The 20874-nt window shown below is 40.8% G+C and overlaps 1 protein-coding gene across 1 annotated transcript in view; it reads right to left on the bottom strand.

Annotated features, from left to right (window-relative positions):
* Window positions 1–11489: 11489 nt before the first annotated feature.
* The window catches only part of RESF1 (retroelement silencing factor 1), a 38084-nt gene continuing 28699 nt past the window's right edge, over window positions 11490–20874 (bottom strand). The window contains exons 4-6 of the mRNA XM_074871557.1: window positions 15249–20663; window positions 13890–13964; window positions 11490–12723 (exon numbers count right to left, since the gene is read on the bottom strand). Of these exons, the coding sequence (XP_074727658.1) occupies window positions 12581–12723; window positions 13890–13964; window positions 15249–20622 (5592 nt within the window). The 5' untranslated portion in view covers window positions 20623–20663 and the 3' untranslated portion in view covers window positions 11490–12580. The remainder of the gene's footprint in view (window positions 12724–13889; window positions 13965–15248; window positions 20664–20874) is intronic.

Genomic DNA, 20874 nt, shown 5'->3' on the forward strand with positions numbered 1-20874 from the left:
ATCCCCTCCCCTGGTAGAGGTTTCTCTACTGCTACATGACAAAGAAACCCTCAAGGGTGTGAACACAAACTCAGTGTGTGGGATTACTGAGGGCTTTCTGAGCTCTGCTTGTGAAAGTTGAGTTCAACAACCCTTGAACAGATACAATCACATGATGAATTTCTGCATCTGTGCTTCTGCTATCGTTTCCCTTTCAGGGAATAAACAGCCCTTTTTCTATGGTTATAGGTAACTTTACACATTGAGTACTGGTGTCACAGCTTCTGGGCATCCTGGGAGCTAAAGCATGCCTAGGCTTGGAGGACAGGGACTACATGGTAATGTAACATCCTGGCCTTGGGCAAGGAGTGGATTTTATGCTCCTCACCTCCTTGTGCCCTACTCTGACAGAGAACTTTACTGCTCCCTCAAGGTGTAGTGATTTTCCCCTTTAAATTTGTGGTGGACAACCGCCTGCTAATTCATTCCTCAGTGGGTTGGGGAAGGAAATAGCAAAAAAGAAACAAAAAACTCAAGTTGAGATAAAGACAGAGATCACTTACCAATTACTGTCGTGGACAAAACAGACTTGTCTCAGGGAATTTCATTTAATTCATTGACAATATAAATATTTGAGTAGTGATTTGGATTTTTCTTTCAAAAAAAGAAACAAACATTTATAAACGTGCAAAACACTTTTCTTCCCCCATTCCCAAGCTCAGCTTCACTCCACCACTCCAGCACCTCTCTTCCCACGTTGTTACCACTGCAGGGTACACTCAGTCCTTTCATTAAGGCAACAGGCAGCGCAGTGGGTTGGGGTCAGAACATAGCAGTTTCTCTCTGCTGTTCTTTTGTATGCTCCAGTGTGAGTTCTTCATGGGCAGCAGTTACTTTGGAAATATCTGCTTCACCATGGAGCACCTCATGTCACAGAATCACAGAATTGTCTAGGTTGGAAAAGACCCTGAAGATCATCCAGTCCAACCATCAACACAACATTAACAGTTCCCAACTACACCATATCCCTCAGTGCTATGTCGACTCTACTCTTAAACACCTCCAGGGATGGGGACTCCACCACTGCCCTGGGCAGCCCATTCCAACGCCTAACAACCCCTTCTGTAAAGAAATGCTTCCTAATATCCAGTCTAAACCTTCCCTGGCACAACTTGAGGCCATTACCTCTTGTCCTGTCACTTACTACTTGGTTAAAGAGGCTCATCCACAGCTCTCTGCAACCTCCTTTCAGGTAGTTGTAGAGGGCCATGAGGTCTCCCCTCAGCCTCCTCTTCTCCAGACTAAACCCCCCCAGTTCCCTCAGCCGCTCCTCGTACGACCTGTGCTCCAGACCCTGCACCAGCTCTGTTGCCCTTCTCTGGACACGCTCGAGTAATTCAATGTCCTTTTTGTAGTGAGGGGCCCAAAACTGAACACAGTAATCGAGGTGCGGCCTCACCAGTGCCGAGTACAGGGGTAAGATCACTTCCCTGTCCCTGCTGGCCACACTATTTCTGATACAAACCAGGATGCCACTGGCCTTCTTGGCCACCTGGGCACACTGCTGGCTCATGTTCAGCCGGCTGTCAATCAACACCCCGAGGTCCCTCTCTGACTGGCAGCTCTCCAGCCACTCCTCCCCAAGCCTGTAGCGCTGCTGGGGGTTGTTGTGGCCCAAGTGCAGCACCCGGCATTTGGCCTTACTGAAGCTCATACAGTTGGCCTTAGCCCATCGCTCCAGCCTGTCCAGGTCTCTCTGCAGAGCCTCCCTACACTCGAGCAGATCAACACTCCCACCCAACTTGGTGTCATCTGCAAACTTACTGAGGGTGCACTCTATCCCCTTGTCTAGATCATCAATAAAGATGTTAAACAGGAGTGTCCCCAAAACCGAGCCCTGGGGGACACCACTCATGACCGGCGGCCAACCGGATTTAACTCTGTTCACCACAACTCTTTGGGCCTCCAACTTTGGTGTTCCCTCTGCTGTTTCTCATTCGTTTTCTCCTCCTCTCTCTCTTTGGTGTTTTCTACCCTTTCTTAAATATGTTTTCCCAGAGGCACCACCAGTTTGGGTGGTGGGCTCAGCTGTGTCCTGTGATGGGTCCATTGTGAACCCAGCTGGAGCCAGGGCATCTCCTGCACTTCTTCCACAGAGGTACCCCCTGCAGCCTCCCCACCGCCAAAACCTTGCCACTGACACCCAATACAGATTTATATACCTATTATCAGAAAAAGAAATCATATGTGCATCTTATTAACCAAATAAGAAACCACTACCATGCTGTTATGATGTTCTACCCTTCAGACTTCTTCCCAGACTCTCTCATTAAGACATTGCCTAGTCAGAACCAAAGGGACATCTCAGCCTGACTAAACCAAGGAGCCTTCCAAAAACATATCTACTTGCTAATTTCAAGTTCATTCATCAAGCAGTTGACCTCCCAGTCACCGCTGATCTTTCAAAAGACAAGCTTCAAACTTCTAACAGCACATTTTCAATCCACTTTGTGCTTTCTGCAAATTGTATCCACATCAGAATTAATCATGAATGTGTATAACAACCACAAAATACTTACAAAGCAGACAGGGCTACAGAAAGACAGCAGGGATTTCTTCTGCTGAAATTCCAGAAGTCCTCTGACCAGCTCTGTACAGGAAAGAGCACTTGCAGCTATAGCATCCATACACCTAGTTATGCATTCGACCGTTCTGTTCCCAACACACAGACCATGGAGTAAGTGAGGTTCTTATCAAAGTATTGCAGAACAACTCTCTGCAGTTTCTTATCTCCCTGGCAACAAAACATCCCAGGAGTGCAGAAAAGCTGAAAACCACTTGCACTAACCCAGCACAGGGTTCATCCCCACCAGACAGCAATGGGACTTCTCATCTTACTCCATTTTTTTTCCCTGAGAGCCTTTCTTTACACTGTGTATGGAAACCTATCATCTCAGTGATACAAATCAAAAGCATTCTGGGACTAGTGTTCACAAATAAATCTAGTACAGGTATCCTCAGGATACAGTCATTACTAAACATCTCTTTCATATTGCTCATTATATCAGGGTGAAGTTTTTTCAAAATATGTCTATGTGAGAGACAGCAGTGACTTACCCAGAATATTCTCCTATAGCAGAGTATAAAGATGTCTTTTAACATTAATACCACAATCTGGGAATTAAGAATTGGTAGTTAGCAAAATGTAAACTGACCTTGAGGTTAGAAGAATGATAGTGGATACCTGAGGCAACATTACGGAACACTGTGTTGTGAGTGTGAGAAACAGCAGGAAGAAACACCACCTGCAGAGTGTGGTGAGTGTAAGCAGTAAACAGACAAAACCTGAAGGTCAGTAGGATGCAGAAGTAAAAACGAACCTATGTCAACAAGTGGTAATAAATTGCATACAGTGTGGCGGCATTTGCTCTTGGCAATGCTCACCCTTCAGCAAACTTGAGTGAGTTTGTCATGATTCAGCACATCACCCCAATCCCGGCTGGTCCAAGACTGGCACCACAAAATTAACAAAGTTTACAGAGCCATTAAACCCTTAGAACTAACCTTATTTTTATATATAGTCACCCCCAAAATATTAAAGCATATCATAATTCTGTGCTTTATTCGATCTCTCTTTCCCTTAGTCTTTCTATAAAGAGTATCTTTTTGTCATAACAACATTTTAAAATCTAAGGTTTAGGGACTTATGCATGTTTAAGTCTTGTCTGTAGCTGTTTAAGGTCTTACCAGAAAATTAATTTGCTTTGGATGTACTTGTACATCAGAACAGGTTCAACTATAGCTGCATGACATGCAGAGCAGAAATGCTAAGGAGCAAGATCAGGTTTACCTACGGAAAGCTCTTCTTGTTGGCTCTTCTGCTGAGCTGCCCATTTATACTGTAGTCACTGGAAATGCCCCCAGGTGAAGCAGACCCTACCAGAGACAGTCATGTTTGGTCCTCTGCTATGCAGGTCTCTGCCAAGCCTGCATGAACACAATAAGAGGTTTGATGTTAACATGTAACATTTATGCCTGTATCCAGACAGCTTCTTCTATGGAGCAGATGGTCTTCAGGCTTTTTATGCTGCTCCCTGTAGGTACTCCTTGTAGCCATAATGCTGCTCCTTGCAGGTATTTTCCTCTGAGCAGCTGTCTGAATGGACAACAGCCAATTTATCAGAGATTCCAATATTGGCAAAATCACTCTGAAATTAATACACTGGAGACTGGAACTGCATAGAGCAGTTTAAAATAACAGCAACCTGCTGAATATGGCATCACTGAACCCAAACTGTAAATTGCATTAAAGGACATTTGCTTATGGAGCTTGACAAATTACAAATGTATAACAACCCCTGACATATCTCGAGGATAACTGTCACTGAACTAATTATTCCATGTTGCTAAGATCAGACAATTTTCCCTTTGTCAATATGCCTTGGCAAGCCAGTTGTGACAATGAACAGAAAAAAATCTGCATTTTTTTCTACCTATATGATTTTTGTTGTCTTGCTGTCATCTTTTTCTCAGTGTGTTGATATTTGCTCATGTTTGCAAATAGATGATCTTTGCTGTTTTACTGGTTTACTGACAATTCTTATATTGGTATGATGATTCCATTTGTCTTTTCTTCCTGCACTAAGAACTGGGTACAGCAAGGAACATGAATCTCTTACACATTATAATTATGGACAGTTTTGCAAAAGTTTCCTGTAAAGCGTACTGCCAGATCCAGTTAGGATTCTGCAGATAACTCTTTAAAGGAAAACACCTCTTCCATTCTCTGAGAACTGTTGTCATGGTCCTGCTAGTTTGTATTAGAAAAACTTCCACCCACCTACAGAATATGTCTGCTATGACTATCAAATATTTTTAATTTTTTCGTTCTAATTAATTGTTCTAGAAGATGAATTTGCATGGTGGGCCACAATCTATCTCCTGCTGGGGTCTAAGAAGAGCATTCTTTTCTCTTGTTACTTGCAGAATGATTGCATGCACAGGTATTTATCTTAGTCTTCATTCATATCCATTGTATTTATAAACTGTTATTTCCAGTCTATATTGTTTTGTCTCTCCGTCGAAGTCCTCCCGAGAGAACACTACGGACTAAACAACATCTTTCAGGTTTGTATTGGTCCTGCTCTTTCTAGTTCATTATGTCTTTGAGTATGAACAAGCACCTCCCTATGCCAAACTTAATTTTGGTTCAGTTTAAAGGTTAATCCTGCAATAAATTCTCCTTGCCTAGGCTTCTTCTATTGCTTCTGGCAACACTGCATCTTGTTTCTGCAGTGCCTGAGATTCAGGACAGTCTTTGCACTTCTAAAGCAGAAGAGACATATATTTTTTTAATCAATGTAGTTAAATCATTAAAGAATCAGACAGGCAGAGAAGTACTGTAAGCAGTGAGATTGACAAAGTGCATCCAACACCTCCAAAGCGATGCTGCCCCACCGCTGCTATCAGCAGCTCTCTACAGTATCCCCTGTTCAGACCCATATTTTCCCTGACTCAAATACAGCACCCCAACTTCCTCCCACATCATTTTCTAGTAGGGTACAAGTCAGCATCTCTTGTGGCTAGGTGGGAACCACACATATGATAATTTGTGGGCTAACCTGAGGGCTGAGTTCTCCTTGCCTTTACCGCAGTGTTGGTGGAAGGAAGGACACATATTTTTTCTCATCTCAAACCATCCATCAATGTTATCTTCTATGGTTTTTGTTTGATATTGGTCAACAGAGTCAAAAGTTACTGGATGAGAGCACAGTGGCAGGCTGATTCCTGTCTGAAAAATATCTAATGGGATGTAAGGGAAAGGCACTATGAGCCAATCAACATACAGAGTATTTTTTTACTTCTTATTAGCTATCTCTCCACATTTTGGTCTGAAGACCATCCTCTGTGGTGATTTACTGTGGGATCATTTTTTTGCAAAGATTATTGTTCCTGGCTTTCAGCTTGTAGTCTATTGAACAAGTGTTGCTATGGCAGAGGGACTTTAATTTTTAATTTTATTTTTAAGAAGAATGCCATTTATGACTTTTAAAATAGCACTTATGATTGGAGGAAAGAGGATAGTCCCCCAGGGGAAATGGGAGGGCTTGAGGTACACGATGGTGCAGACTCTGTTTTACAGTCCTAACACCCTTTCAGACACAGATTTGTTTCCCATGCACTTGAATTATTAGTGCCATAGCAATGTAAAACTGAAACAGAAGCAGGAAACCTCTGTCAATTTATACTGAGGTATAAAATTTTACATTTTAGACTGAAAAAAATTTTATTAATAATCTAAGACAGCTTTATAAGATCAAACAAGCAATGTTCATCAGTTAGCACTGCATGAAGACACACAAGGAGTGATATGAACTAATCAGTAGTGCAAAACCCTTATGCATGCAGCCATAGAAAGCAACATTACAGAAACCAGATACCTTGGCAAACTCTACCATTATTACACTGTATGAACGTCCTTCACTTTATGCCATGACATAACCACAAAGGCAGGTATTTTCTCTTCCTACTGTTCATTAAATGAAAAGACTGATGCGAATTTTACTTTTAACATTGAAGACTGCAAGGCCCACATTCATTTGAACTTCAACAGACACCAGCTTCCATCATCACAGACTTAATGACAAGAAGGTGGCCTCACAAAGTCAGCACTGGGACTAAGGTGCTTGCAGAGAGCCACATGGATCTTTGTTTTCCCATGACAAATGTTATAGCATTGGACTGAAAACTTCAGTCCATCTTTGATTATGTACTGTGCCTGGTTGGGATGGAGTTAATTTTCTTCATACGGTGCCAGGTTTTAGATTTGTGACTAAAACAGCATTGTTACCATACCAGTGTTTTGGCAACTGCTGAGCAGTGCTTGCGGAGCCTCAGGGCTTTCTCTGTTTCCCACTCTGCCCCCACAGCAAGTGTGCTGGGGGTGGGCAAGAGGCTGGGAGGGGACGCAGCCAGCACAGGTGACCCAAACTGACCAAAGGAATATTCCACACCATATGATGTCATGCTCAGCAATAAAACTGGAGGATAGTCTTTCTCTAGCTGTTACTGGGAGACTGGCTGGTCATTGGTCTGCTGGTGGAAGGTCTTTGCATCACTTGTTTTTTTTTTTTTTCCTTCACTTATTAAACTGTCTTTATCTCAACCCATGGGTTTTCTTGCTTTTGTTCCTCCTTGTCTTTTCCCTATCCCACTTGGGGTGAGGTGGGGAGCAAAAGAGTTGCTGGCAGGTACTTAGTTGATGGCTGGGGTCAACCCACCACAAACTACCAAACTTTAACTGTCTCATCTGAAAAGCCACATGAATGGAATAAGCTTCAGGTTGTTTTTAAAGTTTTTTCAGAAATAGATCAGTCATTTCAAAGAAAAGGCTAAAAAACTGTGCCACATTCACTGGGAAATTTCAGCATCTTTCTACTGACAATGAAGGGCTGGAAACCTGGGCCAAGGGGACTTGCTGAGACTCAGAGCTAAGTGCTCCAAAGTCTCCAGTGCCATGGACATGCTTCAGCCCAAGCCTGCAGGGAGGAAGTGAACATTCTCAGTTGCTTTTCTTGTCAGGTAGAAGATGTTACAGTAATAAGCCCAAGAGCTGGAAGCAGGGAACCATTTTTCCCTTGTAGTCTTAATACTGATGAACAGAGAGCAAACAAAGTAAAAATAAAAAGCTCCCTGTCTTAAATGCAGAAGTGTAAACATGAGGTAGCCTTTGCATAGTTGAGCTGGTAGCACTAGAGCTAGAGCCCAGGAAAAGATTCAAGACTGAGCTTTGCTGGGATGAAAACAGGCTGGGGGCCTGCAGGCAGAAGATGACAAGTTGGGGCCCAGGAAGATGAGAACAGAAAATATTTTAAAAATCAAGGTTGCAGTGGCAACCTTGCAAATTCAACAAGTCCCAGGAGGGAAAAGAAGAGAGGCAAGGTTTCCAAAAGGAGGGGCAAAATATTTAGGTCTAGGAAGGCAGAGAGATAAGGACTGAGACAAGGAGATCATAAGTGTAGCCACTACAGCCAAGTTTAAAGGAAGACTTAGTTTAAAGAACTATTCTAGGTTTCTAGAATAAAGGCTGTATTCTAGATTACAATGGACCCATCTGTCACCAAGAAAATCAGAACACACACCTGTCTAGCACTCAGCTAATGAAGCATCAGTAGGAAAAAAGATTATGTACAACACCTGGGACGGAAAATACTGTCAACACTAAATGTAGTGGTAACATTTTTCCAAGTTCCCAAGCCCAGCACTTTGTAATGCATGTTTTCCTGCTTGCTTTTTTTTTTTTTTTCCTTGATGACTGGCTCTATTGTCAGTTTGCAAGGACCAGGTCACTGTGTGACTGGACAGGTGGCAAGACAGTGGGTGTGATTTACAGCATGTCATGACAATTATGTGAAGGAAATGGCCACTGAATTTATGCCATTTGTGTTCATACCTGGTCAAAGGAAAGAGTGTTGTGGGTAACTATGTCAAATTTGTTATCTTGCTGTTACACAGACTTCCACCTTATTGATCTTCTCAAACATCACTTCACTAGATGGCTAGGGCAGGGGGTCCTTATCAGGTCCTGGAGCAGATGTGAGCCCAGTTTCTACATAGGCATTGCTGCCAAAGCTGAAGATAGGCATCTGCTGGACAGGCCATCCTTAGGGGCCACGGCCTCATCACACTATTAGAAACCAGTTCTTGTGAGTATCTCTAGTTTCACCTGTTGGAAGTGAGAAGAGGCAAGTGTTTTGGGGAAACACTCTGTGTGCCCTTTCTGAACTTCTACAGTAAGTTACTCTTGAGCTTCCTGAGGATCCCATTTCTCCACGCAAACCTGCCAAGGTTCATTACATCCCATTCTCCAATTCATTAATGAAGATGGTAAACAATGACAGTCCCAGCATCAATTGCTAAAGAATGCAGTAGTAATCAGATGCCAGCTGACTTTGTATCACTGATCACAGACGGTATCCCTCCAAGCCAAGCCCAGCTGGTCAGCTAATTTTCCACCCACTGTGTAGGTCACTTATCCAAACCATCTCTCTCCAATTGGGCTACAAGAATACTATGAGGAAACCACGTCAAGAGCATTGTTAAAGGTAAACAGCATTTTCTACAGTCTCACTGTCCACAGAATCTGCCACGTCATCATAAAAGGCCATCAGGTTGGTCAAGTGTGATTTACCTTTTATAAATCTACGCTGACTGTTCCAAATCACCTTATCCTTACTGTACTTGGGCAGTCATGGCTTCAAGAACGATTATTCTATATCTTCCCAAAGAAAGGGGTCAGGCTGGCTGACCAGTCTCCTGTAGTTCTGTGGGTCATCCTCTTGTCTTTGAAAATGGGTGGCAAATGACATTTACCTTTTTACACTTACCAGGAACCTCATCCTGACTCTCTTGGGGCACAAAGGCGAGAATGATAGAAGTAGCATCTCTTCCTACTGATACAGGAAGTTTCCTAGAAGAGAATGGGAAGAAACAAGACAGACACCAAGAAGACAGGATGTTGCACACCCACATCCTACAGTTCTGTATCTGTCAGGGCTCAGCAAAGACCAGTGACTCCCTGAGGGCCAGAGACCAGAAGCTAAAGGAGATACCATGACTGGCAAGGCAGGGGCCTCACCAGCCAAGGCCCAATCCCCACAGCACCCAAGTGGCAAAGTAAGCAGGACAGGGATGGTAACCATGGTCAAGCCAGAGTCCAGATCACCAGACAAGCTTGTAGTGATGAAGGAGAGGCAATGCGAAACCAGGAAGTCAATCTACAGGCCAGGATCAGATCCGGTGACGGTAACTAGGGTCAGACACAATCATTATTGACAGGCAGCTTCATAGTAATGACATACATCTGAGTCCAGGCAGGAAGGCCATCCATGGGTCTGGATCAATGAGCAATTTCCATATCCACACACAAGCATGATTGTAACAGACCTAGAGACAGTTAGACCTTGAACATCGTTCAGGCAGGGACTGAAGCCCTGGCTGGATCTTAAATGGAGTTCCTCAGTCCATGAGCGGGGGGTGTGGGTGGAGGTCCCACATATAGATGATCAGGACCATTAAGACCTATTAGTGCTCTCAGAGCCATGACAAGATCTCTGGTTTGTACAAAGTAACCCCACTGGTGACATTCATATTACAAGTCCTTTCAAGTACAGGCAACACACACCCACGTTTGTCAGTTCACTTCAAGCCACACAGCACTAGTTTTTTCACAGTAGCCACATCTAGGTAGATGTCAGCATCTTGCCTGTCCAAGGCCAAGGGCTTGCTGTAGTATCATGGCTTCAGTCAGCACCATAAGCAGCAGGAGAAATGGCAAATGAGTAAGAGCATCCAGCACAGTCCTCTTAGTATGCAATTATGCAGTAAGCATAGCGATGGCTAGAGGCCAGCAGCAAGCACAAAGTACTTTAAGTGCACAGGCTTACATCATAGTTACTGAGCCAACACGTGAACCAAGTAGAAGGGATGTGGCCAGTCTATCCCAAAGATCCTAGCCATACCAAAGCAGCGTAGGCACAAGTCACCACGTAAACATGGTCACAGAGCCAAGATTCATTCCTTGGTATAAGAGAGGAAGAAGATGTAGCTGTATCCACTGGGACTCAAAACTGGCAGTCTGACTTACTGGGTGCACAGGGTCAGGGACTAAACTTCTCCAACTATTTAGAATATAATTGTCATGGGTCAATGGATTGAATAATTTCCCATTGAAAAGAATTCATTCAAGCATTTAAGTCAGCTTCATGTATCATTATGCAGAACAAAACCCAAAGTAAATTCTTGACAGGAACTATGTGTTGTTTGTACTGGGTACACTTAAGGCTACAATGATTCCTCCTTAATGCAGGAAGTATAAATACAGGTGCTAAACTCCCAAGAAAATGCAAAATAAAACCTTCTTGCAGTTGCCAACATTATTACAAAATTCTCCGGTGGCAACACTCCCCACAGACTAATAGTTGGGCATCCAGCTAGAAAAAAAATCTAAGTTATTAGGATAGCTATGCCAGACAGGAAGGTAGTTAAAAACCTCCTGAATAGTTCCCTAGTTTGAGAGAAGAAATAGACATATGATGGAAGGGGAGGACTTCTTTCTCCCAGAAAAGCCAATTTTTAATTCAGCATACATATAGAGCTAGGAAATTATAACATCATGCTTCACTGGGTAACTATATCCAAGATGCCTACAAGCATACATCTTCAGGAATGGAGTAGTACTGAAGGCTTTTTAAGTACTCATGCCAACCAATTCTCAACTCCAGGTCAGAGCAGGAAAAACAAAGGAAAAAAAGATGCTGAGGAGAAAAACATACCTGATAAGTTTTCTGAAGTACATGCTGTTATGAGTTCATTAGAAAAAGCTTGGACGCAAGTCCACTTCTCACTTGCAGCTATGAAACTTTTTAAGAAGGGAGATGTGGCACTTATTTTAAAGCTGCATCTCATCTTCAATGACTATTTAACTAACTGAAATAAACACAACTTTATACTTTTAAACTAAAAAAAAGTCAAGGCATAGCCTTTAAAAGTTTATTTCAAGTATAAAAACCGTTCAGTGAAGTATCTACAGAGTTTTTACTTTCAGTATAAAGGTTTAAACAGATAGAAAGAATCAAGTACCAAATTTCTGAAAAATACGATTAAATTCAAAATTCTTAACAGTGAAAAGGCGCATTAACAGGATATCCAGCAAAAAACTATAACTCTTATGTCACAGTGAATGTGTAGTCAAACATTATCTAACACCTTATAAACAAAGAAACTAATTACAGTCTGGTTAAAGCAAGTAACACAGTCCAGACAAGAGTGAATTCAAACTCCCTGCACTTCAACAATCACACTTTTCTTTCAAGTGTAAAGAAAGCAGAGAGAGAGAGAGAAAAACAAGGCAAGTCTTCAGTTAACTATCAGCTTACAGCATTGTGTTCAGATGAAGAACTCAAGAGTTCAATTTGCACAAGTTCCACAAAAAGAAATGTAAGAAAACTGGGTAGCAGCATAAATACGTCACGGTATCCCCTGAACTGTATGCTTAATTTGAGCGTTCTATATTTGTATTCCCAGTTTTTAAAAAAAAAAAAGTTTCTACAAAAATAAAAAGCCTTGTTAGAAGCACAGCAATCAGACTAGTGTAAGTAGAAAATAAAGGTGTAATGCTTTGGAATCCACTGCAATCTTTTTCCAGTAGGAATATTTTTCCACTGCCAGCAATGGAAAGTACAAGTAGAAGTTTTACAGAATCAGAAAACAGACTACAGCAATTTAAATAAGTTTCGAGTTTTTTTGGTCAAGATTCAACTAACTCCTGTATCTTTAAAAAAAAAAAAAGATTCAAATATGCCAAAAAGAAACAACACATTTGACAATGGCATTCTCAGCACCAAAGCGTATTTGTGCAATAAATACAGAATAAGATCTCAATCACTCACAAATATGAGGCAAATAGGGGGGAAAATTGCCAACACTCAAATATTTTTTTTAAACAATTATTTAGAAAGATGAAATAAACAGGAAAAAGCATTTTAGTGTTGGAATTTTTTTCCCAGTGATATTAAATAAGACCTATGATACAGGAGTGCTATCAAGGCTTTTGCACCTTTTTTTCCAGATACATTTTCCTGTAGGTCTGAAATATCTCTTTTGAGTCTTTGATTGGAATGTGAAGATCCTTGCCATCTCCATCCAGGATCTGTATAGCTGTATCAAGTGGAATACTGTCCTCAGCTGAAAGACAGACAGAGAAGCAGGTTAAAGCAAAAGTCTGAGTCTCAAATGACTCTACTTCTTATGCATGTGGTACTTAAGGCCACCCACTGTCAAAAAGGATGCCACAAATTTCCTTCCTAAAGCACTAGGCACTTCAGATTTAAATCAATCTCCAATGCATCTTTAAGCACCAAATGGTCGTTTGGGTGTCTTAGTAAGAGATATTTCTAAAGAATATTAAGAAAGGTGTGAATGAAAATCTGCATTTGTGAAAGAGAAGAAACATGAGGAAGGGCTAAAAGAATGTCAGACACCAATAGCCAAGGACACATTCAATGGCAATAAAAGATGTAAACACTGCAAAATGTGTTGTTTGCATCAAGACCTCAACACAAATAACTTGTCAGCAGAGGACTTGCACCCTGATAAGAAGAGGATGGCAAGGTTACAGTATGCTGAATGTACCATCTTGCTTCCTGACAAGTAGGAAAACAAGACTATAGCTAGAAAGACACCTAAAGCAAAGAAACAAAGACAGCGAGGAGCAACCTCATCCAAGATTTACAAAGGATGGAACAACCAAGATCCTGAGATGAAATATGCCACTGTTCTAACTGTTGACTCCTAAAGGGTACAAAAGACCATCCAAAAAGTAATTTGCCAATCAAGAGAAACAAGGAAGATGTAGTAGTGGCACCGTTCTTCCTCTGTGTGTCACACAAGTAATCCTGCCAGACTACTGGGACATACAGGTCCCGATACTTGTAAGCATGGGTTTACGTACGGACAGCATCAACTTACTGTGAAAGCCAAATAAATTTAAAACATCAATTTCTGGTTTTATAGTCTCACACTAGATTTTGTTACGTCGCTTCCTACATTTTGAAGTGGGAAAGAGCTAGCTTGGTCTTTACCTACAGTTTAAAACTGTACTTGAATCTCATCACCAGTGCTATCCCCGATTCAACTGCACACATGTATGCAGGCAAATTCCAACAATGTATTTTTATGGCAATAAAAATCTCCACAAATCTTTGAAGCTTGTATGTCTACTCTACAGTATCCATTTCAGCAGCAGAGCTAGTAAAGAATAAGTTAGAATACTTTATTAAGATTTGCTACCGTAAAGGAACAGTTAAAACGAAGCAAAGAATATTTAACTTATATTTCTAAAGTCATTTCACCTGTATAGATCTCTTCCAGCTTTTTTTGCTTCACTGGATCACATTTTAACCAATCTTCTTTCTTACTCTTGACACCTAAAGAGAAAATGTAAAAAAATGTTTTTGAGTTTCCTAACACATACACTAGCACATGCAAAAGGAAATTTCCTTTAGGTGTGAAAATGACTGCAAGGGCTGGTATGTACAACTTAAGATTTGGTTTTATTTAAAATCAAATACAGCATTTGACACAAATACGCTTCACAAAGCGCCACGTAAAATGTCAAAAGATTGGGGACAGGGAAGAAGAGGAGGAAAAAGGCAGCTTAAAGCAAAGATGGCAAAGGTTATGGAGACCATGTGCAGTGTATGTCTGGCCCAAGCCCTCTCTTCCTCAATGCTGCAGAAGATATCTCTCCCTCCGCTGTCTACCCAGCCAGATTTACACACAACCGGGTGAGCACTGCATACAGATCAGATCACCTTTGCTAACTACATCAAGGGAATCTGCTTTCTATGAACAAGCCAAGCTATCTCCTGCAGGTAGGTTAGAAAGCCTTCTTGCAAAGTTACTTGAAACTGCCATTGTTACCGAAAATCCAGAATAAAGAACTTATCAACACCAATTTGATGCAGATAAGAAGACACTTCTTTATTGACGGCTGGGCGCGCAGGGGAGTATTCTCACCAACAGCGCGCCAAGCACTAAAATCACCCATCTTATATAGAACTTTTCATATACAATTTCCAAGGACACAGTTTCATACACAAACAGAGTTTCCTTGGCAAGTACTTGTAAGCTGTTACGGTTGTTTCCCCAAGTTTCTATTAATCCTAGACTTTGACAACTACTTGTATTCTCCTGGTCCTATATATATATATTATAAATCAACTTGCAGATCAGTTTGTATTTGGTTACCTAGGTTCCAAACGTTTCTACTAAATGATTATGACCAATCTCTTCGGCCTTGGTATGGGACTGTATAGGTGACTCTAAAGCAGCAATCGGTTGCCAACACAAACCACAACAAACAAAAATTTTACTAAATATTTCTTATGATTTTATATTTCTATTAAATCAAACACAGTTTCTTCTATTTATTGGTAAATCGATAACACCATGATCTAAACTACTCTAAGTTTATTCTGTAGAACTTAAGGAAAAAGAATAAAACATAAAGTTGAAGGCAAAGTCTCATATTCTTTTTCAGCTTAACCCACAGCTACAATCTGTCAGAAAGCTAAGTTATTTCAGCCTCCAGCTTCTACAGTTCCATCTTTTCACTGTCTGTAGTTGTGTGTAACGTGAATTTAAAAAGTACATACTTTTTACTTGCAAATTAATTTACTTACAAATTAATAATCAAGATAGCATCATACCTGCCACAATGACTTTCTCTCTTTCCAGGGAATTCTTTGCACCTAAGCTTTCTTCATCAGTGGTTGGATTTCTGAACAGTATCTCTGGACACAGCTTAAATTCAAGTACATCCAGTTTGCATGATTTCTCAGACTCTGAGACAGGAGCATCTCTTTTCGCATCTGGGCTGTTTTGTGATGCTGTGGACTTCATATGCCAGATGGGTCTGACAGGCGATGTCTCTAATTTTGTCAGATATATGCGTTCCTGTGTCGTACGCTTAAATGCAACTCTGTTCAGGTAGTGTTTTTTCGGTTCCTTTTGAATATGCAATTTTAATCTGTTATTTCTTCTATTTAAGTATAGCAGGTTTTTATCAGGAAACATTTTCTCAGAGCACTTGTCTTTGTGTTGACTATCGAGACGTCTCTCTTTGTTAGAAAAGTAGTTTTTAGAGATGTTAGAAGATCGAGCCCTTCTTCTCTGTAGTTTAAGCACAGAGTGATCTGCTAATGAACTCTTTGGTTTCCAGCTATTTTCTCCATTCAATTTTTTACCTCTGTCAGTATTTATCATGCAATTATGTGAAAGCTCCTTGGAATTCTTTGCTTCAGATTGTTTCAGTCTTTCCTCTTCCACCTTTGTTTTCTTAAGATCTCTCTTCCCAATCATATTTTCCCTCCTCTTTCGTTTGTATGACTGCTCCTGTGAAGGATGAACTTTCATAGATTTATGCTGAGAATATTTGGAGTTTCTTGACTTTAAGTCTACAGTGCCAAAATTTGGGAACTTTACAGCATCAGCACAATAACTCTTCAGCTTTTTATCTTTTGTTTCCACTGACAATTGGGCTTTCTCTTTTACGTTAATTCCTACATCTTGCCCAAGTATCTCCTTTTGTTTCCTCCAGTCCTGTTCTTCAGCTGAGTTCTCTTCACAGGTTTTATTTTTTTGTCCTTGATTGACTTCAGCATGCTTAATTTCAACAGTTTCTGACTTTGCAAATTTGTGAACATCTGTTCTGGATTTCACGGCCAAACCTGGTTTGGTTTTATCTTTTGAAAGGGGGCCCTCTTTGAAAACTCTCTTTTTAGATGACTTTGTCATGTTGTCTACATCTGTACGACCAGGTTCCTCTGACAACTCTTCTGAGCCTGTCTGATGTTCTTTTTTGACAGAATGAAATTCTCTGCCTAACAGCTGGTTTCCTCTGTCGATTTGCAGCTCTTCCTTCCAGCTGTTCCCTTTAGATTTATCAATATCCTGGTTTTCAGAGGAATTAAGTGGTCCAATTTTTTCCTGTTGTGTTGTAAGCACTTTGTTTTCATTATTCACTTTTAACCTAGCTTTTTTGTTCATTACAGACATGTATGCGCAAGTATCTTCTTTATTTTTACTAACACTGTTTGGGATTTTTTCAGAAATTGGCAGGTTTCCCACTGCACAGCTCTTCATTATGGCATCAGATTTACTGCTGTTTTCTTGTCTCTCTGCAGAGCCAGTATTTTCATTTTTTGCAAGTTGATCATCATTTTTCTCTGAATCAGACGTTGCAAGACTATAGGGGCACTGTGGCATTTTGTGTGTTACAGACAGACAACTATTTATTTTTATTTTCCTGGGCTTGGAGTTTTTTCGTCGTGTTCTTTTCTTCTCACATAGTCTCTGACTGAGCTGAATACTGCCTTCAAGGTTCCTCTCAGCTGAAATTGAAGCCTTTCCTGGCTCTTGATCTGTTACTCTCTTGCTGTCACTAGAGGAATACCGGTTGTGTTCAGGAAACAGTTCTTGCATCTGATCAGAGCTTAACACTGCAATTTTTATCTGATCTACTGGGTCCTTCAAATGAGAATTCTTGCCACAAATTTGAGTCTCTTTCTGAGGTTGATTCTCCATCTGCTCAGCCACAGAATCATTTTGTACTGGTTCTTTTATTAGCATATCAGCACCTTCAATGCCATATGGAAACTCTTTCACTAGTTCAGACAGCTGATTGTTTAGACATTTAATAGGTTCTGATCCCAAAAGATTCATCCTTTTTTTTGTGTTATTTTTACTGGACATGAGGTTTTGTTTACTGCTGCCTCTTGGAACAGTGAATGCATTTGATTTAGCAGTTACACAGATTGAGAAATCTAATGAATTTTGAGGTAACTGCTGGTTCGTACTAGCAACAATTTCCAAGTTATTTTTAGGATGCTTAAAAGATGCATTGAATGACATTTTTTGTACTGAGGTAGAAATTGTTTTAAGAGGACTGCCACTGCTTTTTTTCTCCAAATGTCTAGTTGTGACACCATCCCAAATCTTACCTGCTTTACTCATGCAGCTTGATGATTTTTCCATCTTATGCAGCAGGTTCTCTCTTTGGGGAGTGTTATTGCTCAGCTCATTTTTATGCAAGTCCAGATGTTGTTCCTTTTGCCTTGGGTCAGATGCATTTCCTTCTGATGAGGTACCGTTTAATGCATGTGTCTCAGGGACTGACCTGAAGATACTTGCTATTTGTGGATTATAAAATGTATCACCTTCAACAAGAGAACATACACTAGAAATATAAAACATCTGTTCTTCCAACACAGCTGTGGATGTATCTCCTGTCTCTAACGCAGCTTGCTTGTCTTTATGGTTTCTTATACCTTCTTGAAAGATTTGACTAGAAGAATTTATGCCCAATTCAGGAACAGAAGGCTTGTTTTCTAATCCAAGCTGCAGATTTTCTTTGGTATCTTGTGCAGATTGACTAACTTTCCTTTGTTTTGTGTCACATGAACCATTTGTGCTCACATTGTTTTTCACTATTCCATTTCCATCAGCTGATTTGGTCTGTTGCAAACATGAATCCACTTTCTGTACCAGAACACAATCACTGGGTGACGACCGAACAGTTTCTGTTGTTCCTTTATCAGTATTTACCACACTTAAACCATTTTTCCCCTCCTCTTGCAAGCTACATGTGCTTCCCGAGTCAATCACTGGAGAGTTTTTACCTACAGATGCTGGACATTTGTCTGCCTGCTCACTCTGTGTTCTCTGTTCAGAAAGTACTAAAGGAGAGACAACTGCAACTTGGAGTTCAAAACTTTTTATCAAACTGCAAGTCAACGTATCAAGTTTTTGTGCTACAGAAGCAGTTACTGGCAAAATTGCTTCATCTGTACTAACCAGAACATTATTTTGTTCTCTATTTTTTGTGGTTTGGCTGCAAGGTGAAATCTGATTCGCTGTGGGGCTTTCATTTGCCTGGCTGTTTTGCACACTTACAGATTCCGATGGATGCTTTCTCCACAAGCCAAGGCATGCAGTTAGCTCTTCCACAGAGTAACTACAATTGCTCTGTTTAAAAGATGTATTTTCAGTAAATGGCGGTTTTTTCTGCGGTACATCATTCTGCAATTTAGCTTCACTAGATTCAGTTGTTTCTGATACAGGAGAGTTTCTGTGAACCATAAATGCCTGCTCACCTTTCAAATTTTCTACATTCTTCTCACTAGTGTCTTTTAGTAAGCTTTCACCTGAGACAGATGTATCCGTCAGCGGTTTTTCACTACATAGGAGACTAGTCAGTATTTTATCAGCAGTAGCACCAGCTGTCTTCTCTTTCAATACATTTGTGCTGCTCAATACAAACCGTAAAAATGATGAGTTCTCGGGGTAAGTCTGCACATTTTTTGATGCAATTCTGGTAGAGCTATCCACTTGACTAAAACATGAAGCATCGTTCAAGGATGTCTCAGTTGTTTGAGAAGAGGCCACAGCATATGCATCCCTTTGTTCCAGGACAGGAGTGATCTCAGGATTATTTAACTGAGCTGGGAGTTTGCTCTGAGAGGGAACAGGAGCAGAGCTTGTTGAAAGACTTCCCTGCTCCACCTGAGGGTTGCTTTGAGTCACCTCTAATCCTCTGTTATCAGCACTAGCTATGTTTTTGTCATTTCTTTCTTCAGGTGAAGAGTTAAGTATTGGACACTCTGTCTTCGCTGTTTCAGATGGGGAAGGTGGTACGTTTTGGTTGGGCACCGATGGAAGACAATTAGCAAGAGTAGCTTGATAACTTGAAGGAAGTGGGGGAGTACTTTTGTCATGTTCTGAAGCTGCTAAGAGTTTTCTTCTATAATGATGCAACCTTTCAAGCAGGACACATTTTTTTTTAATAGCGAGCAGCTTTTGAGCTTCCCAAGCTAATCTGTCCTTTGTAAGTGTTCTTCCATCTGCTGCTGCTGTAGGAATTTGAGAATTAACAGGCCTATCCATCAAACTATTACTCTGGCTTTCTTGAACTGAAGCAGGATCATTCAGTGGCTTTGAAGCAGCCACCGAAGAAACAGTTTCCATTTCTTGCACAACATCATATAGCTGTTTGGAAATGTCAGGGGATGGCACAGACATTTGATTAAAAGGCTGATTTGCTGTCACATTTCCACTTGAATTACAGACATTCCGAACTGATTGACTGCCTTCTCCAGATTGCCATTTCTGACAGTGTTGCTGAACACTGTTAAAACCAGAAGCAGTTTTTGGATCAGATGGGCTCCTCTGTTGACTATGGGTGCGTCCATTAGGCACGTTTTGAACTGCCTGTGGTACACCTATTGAAGACTGTGCTGCAGCTCTTGAATCACAGTTGGCAGGCAGCAAAGACGGTGCAAAACATCCACTACAAGCTTCTGATCCCATCTGATTTGGTCGATATTGTAGCAGCTGTACATTTGATTCAGTATTTTGATTCAGTGAGTGTAAAAGTTTAAACTGAGTGTTGGGATGATATATTTGGTTTTGGACATGTTGCTCAGATGTACCAAGAGACATAGAATTAGTCTGGGAATAAATGTTACTTTGATATAACATTGTAGTTCTCGCAGAATTATGATGCGGCATTTGTGGCTGCGCAGTGTAACCATTTGGGATGACATACTGAGGTTCCTGAAGTACATTCCTCATATTATTTCCAGTGTTCATTTGAGAAGACAGGGGAGGTAACCTTCTAAGGGAATAATTGTAGGCATTAGAGTTTGTCCAAGAAGTCTGAGTCATCTCTGCCCGCAAACGTGACGGCTGATTGGGAGGTTTTGGAGCTATTGGTACATAGGATGGTGGACGTCGATCAACTGCGTATTTTGAGATAAAAAAATCATTACCAGCTACAGATGCTCCTGGTAAGGCTTGATCTGAAGTTTTGAATCCTTCGGCATTTACATGAGGGAAGGTAACATTGCTAGTTGGCACATACACCATTTGGTTACTTCCAGCATAAGTGCATGCATTTTTTGAGGAATAGGCATTTGTCCGAGGAAAATCACGTGCATTAGAAAGCAACTGAGAGTAACACGCTTCTTCACTTTGCAGATTGTTCTCTGCGTCAACATTCTGGAATGGTCTTACATTCCAGTCCATCTTTTCTTGACTCCTTTTTCTTCAGTCAAAAAAACAAAACGCTAAAAAAAAAATAATAATCAAACCTTAATCTTTTGATCAAAATGTTTTTGACTTTCCAAGAAGTGATTTAGAATGCATTATAAACAGAATCACTGAACATAAATTGCTGGGTAGAAGAGCAACTCCATCGGCACATCCCATGGACATCAAAGTTGTCAATGTTAAGTTCCATAAATTATTAAGGTACAAAAAGAGGAGCAACTAACAATT

This window comes from Strix uralensis, chromosome 5 (assembly GCF_047716275.1).
Source record: "Strix uralensis isolate ZFMK-TIS-50842 chromosome 5, bStrUra1, whole genome shotgun sequence".
Taxonomy (NCBI): Eukaryota; Metazoa; Chordata; class Aves; order Strigiformes; family Strigidae; genus Strix; species Strix uralensis.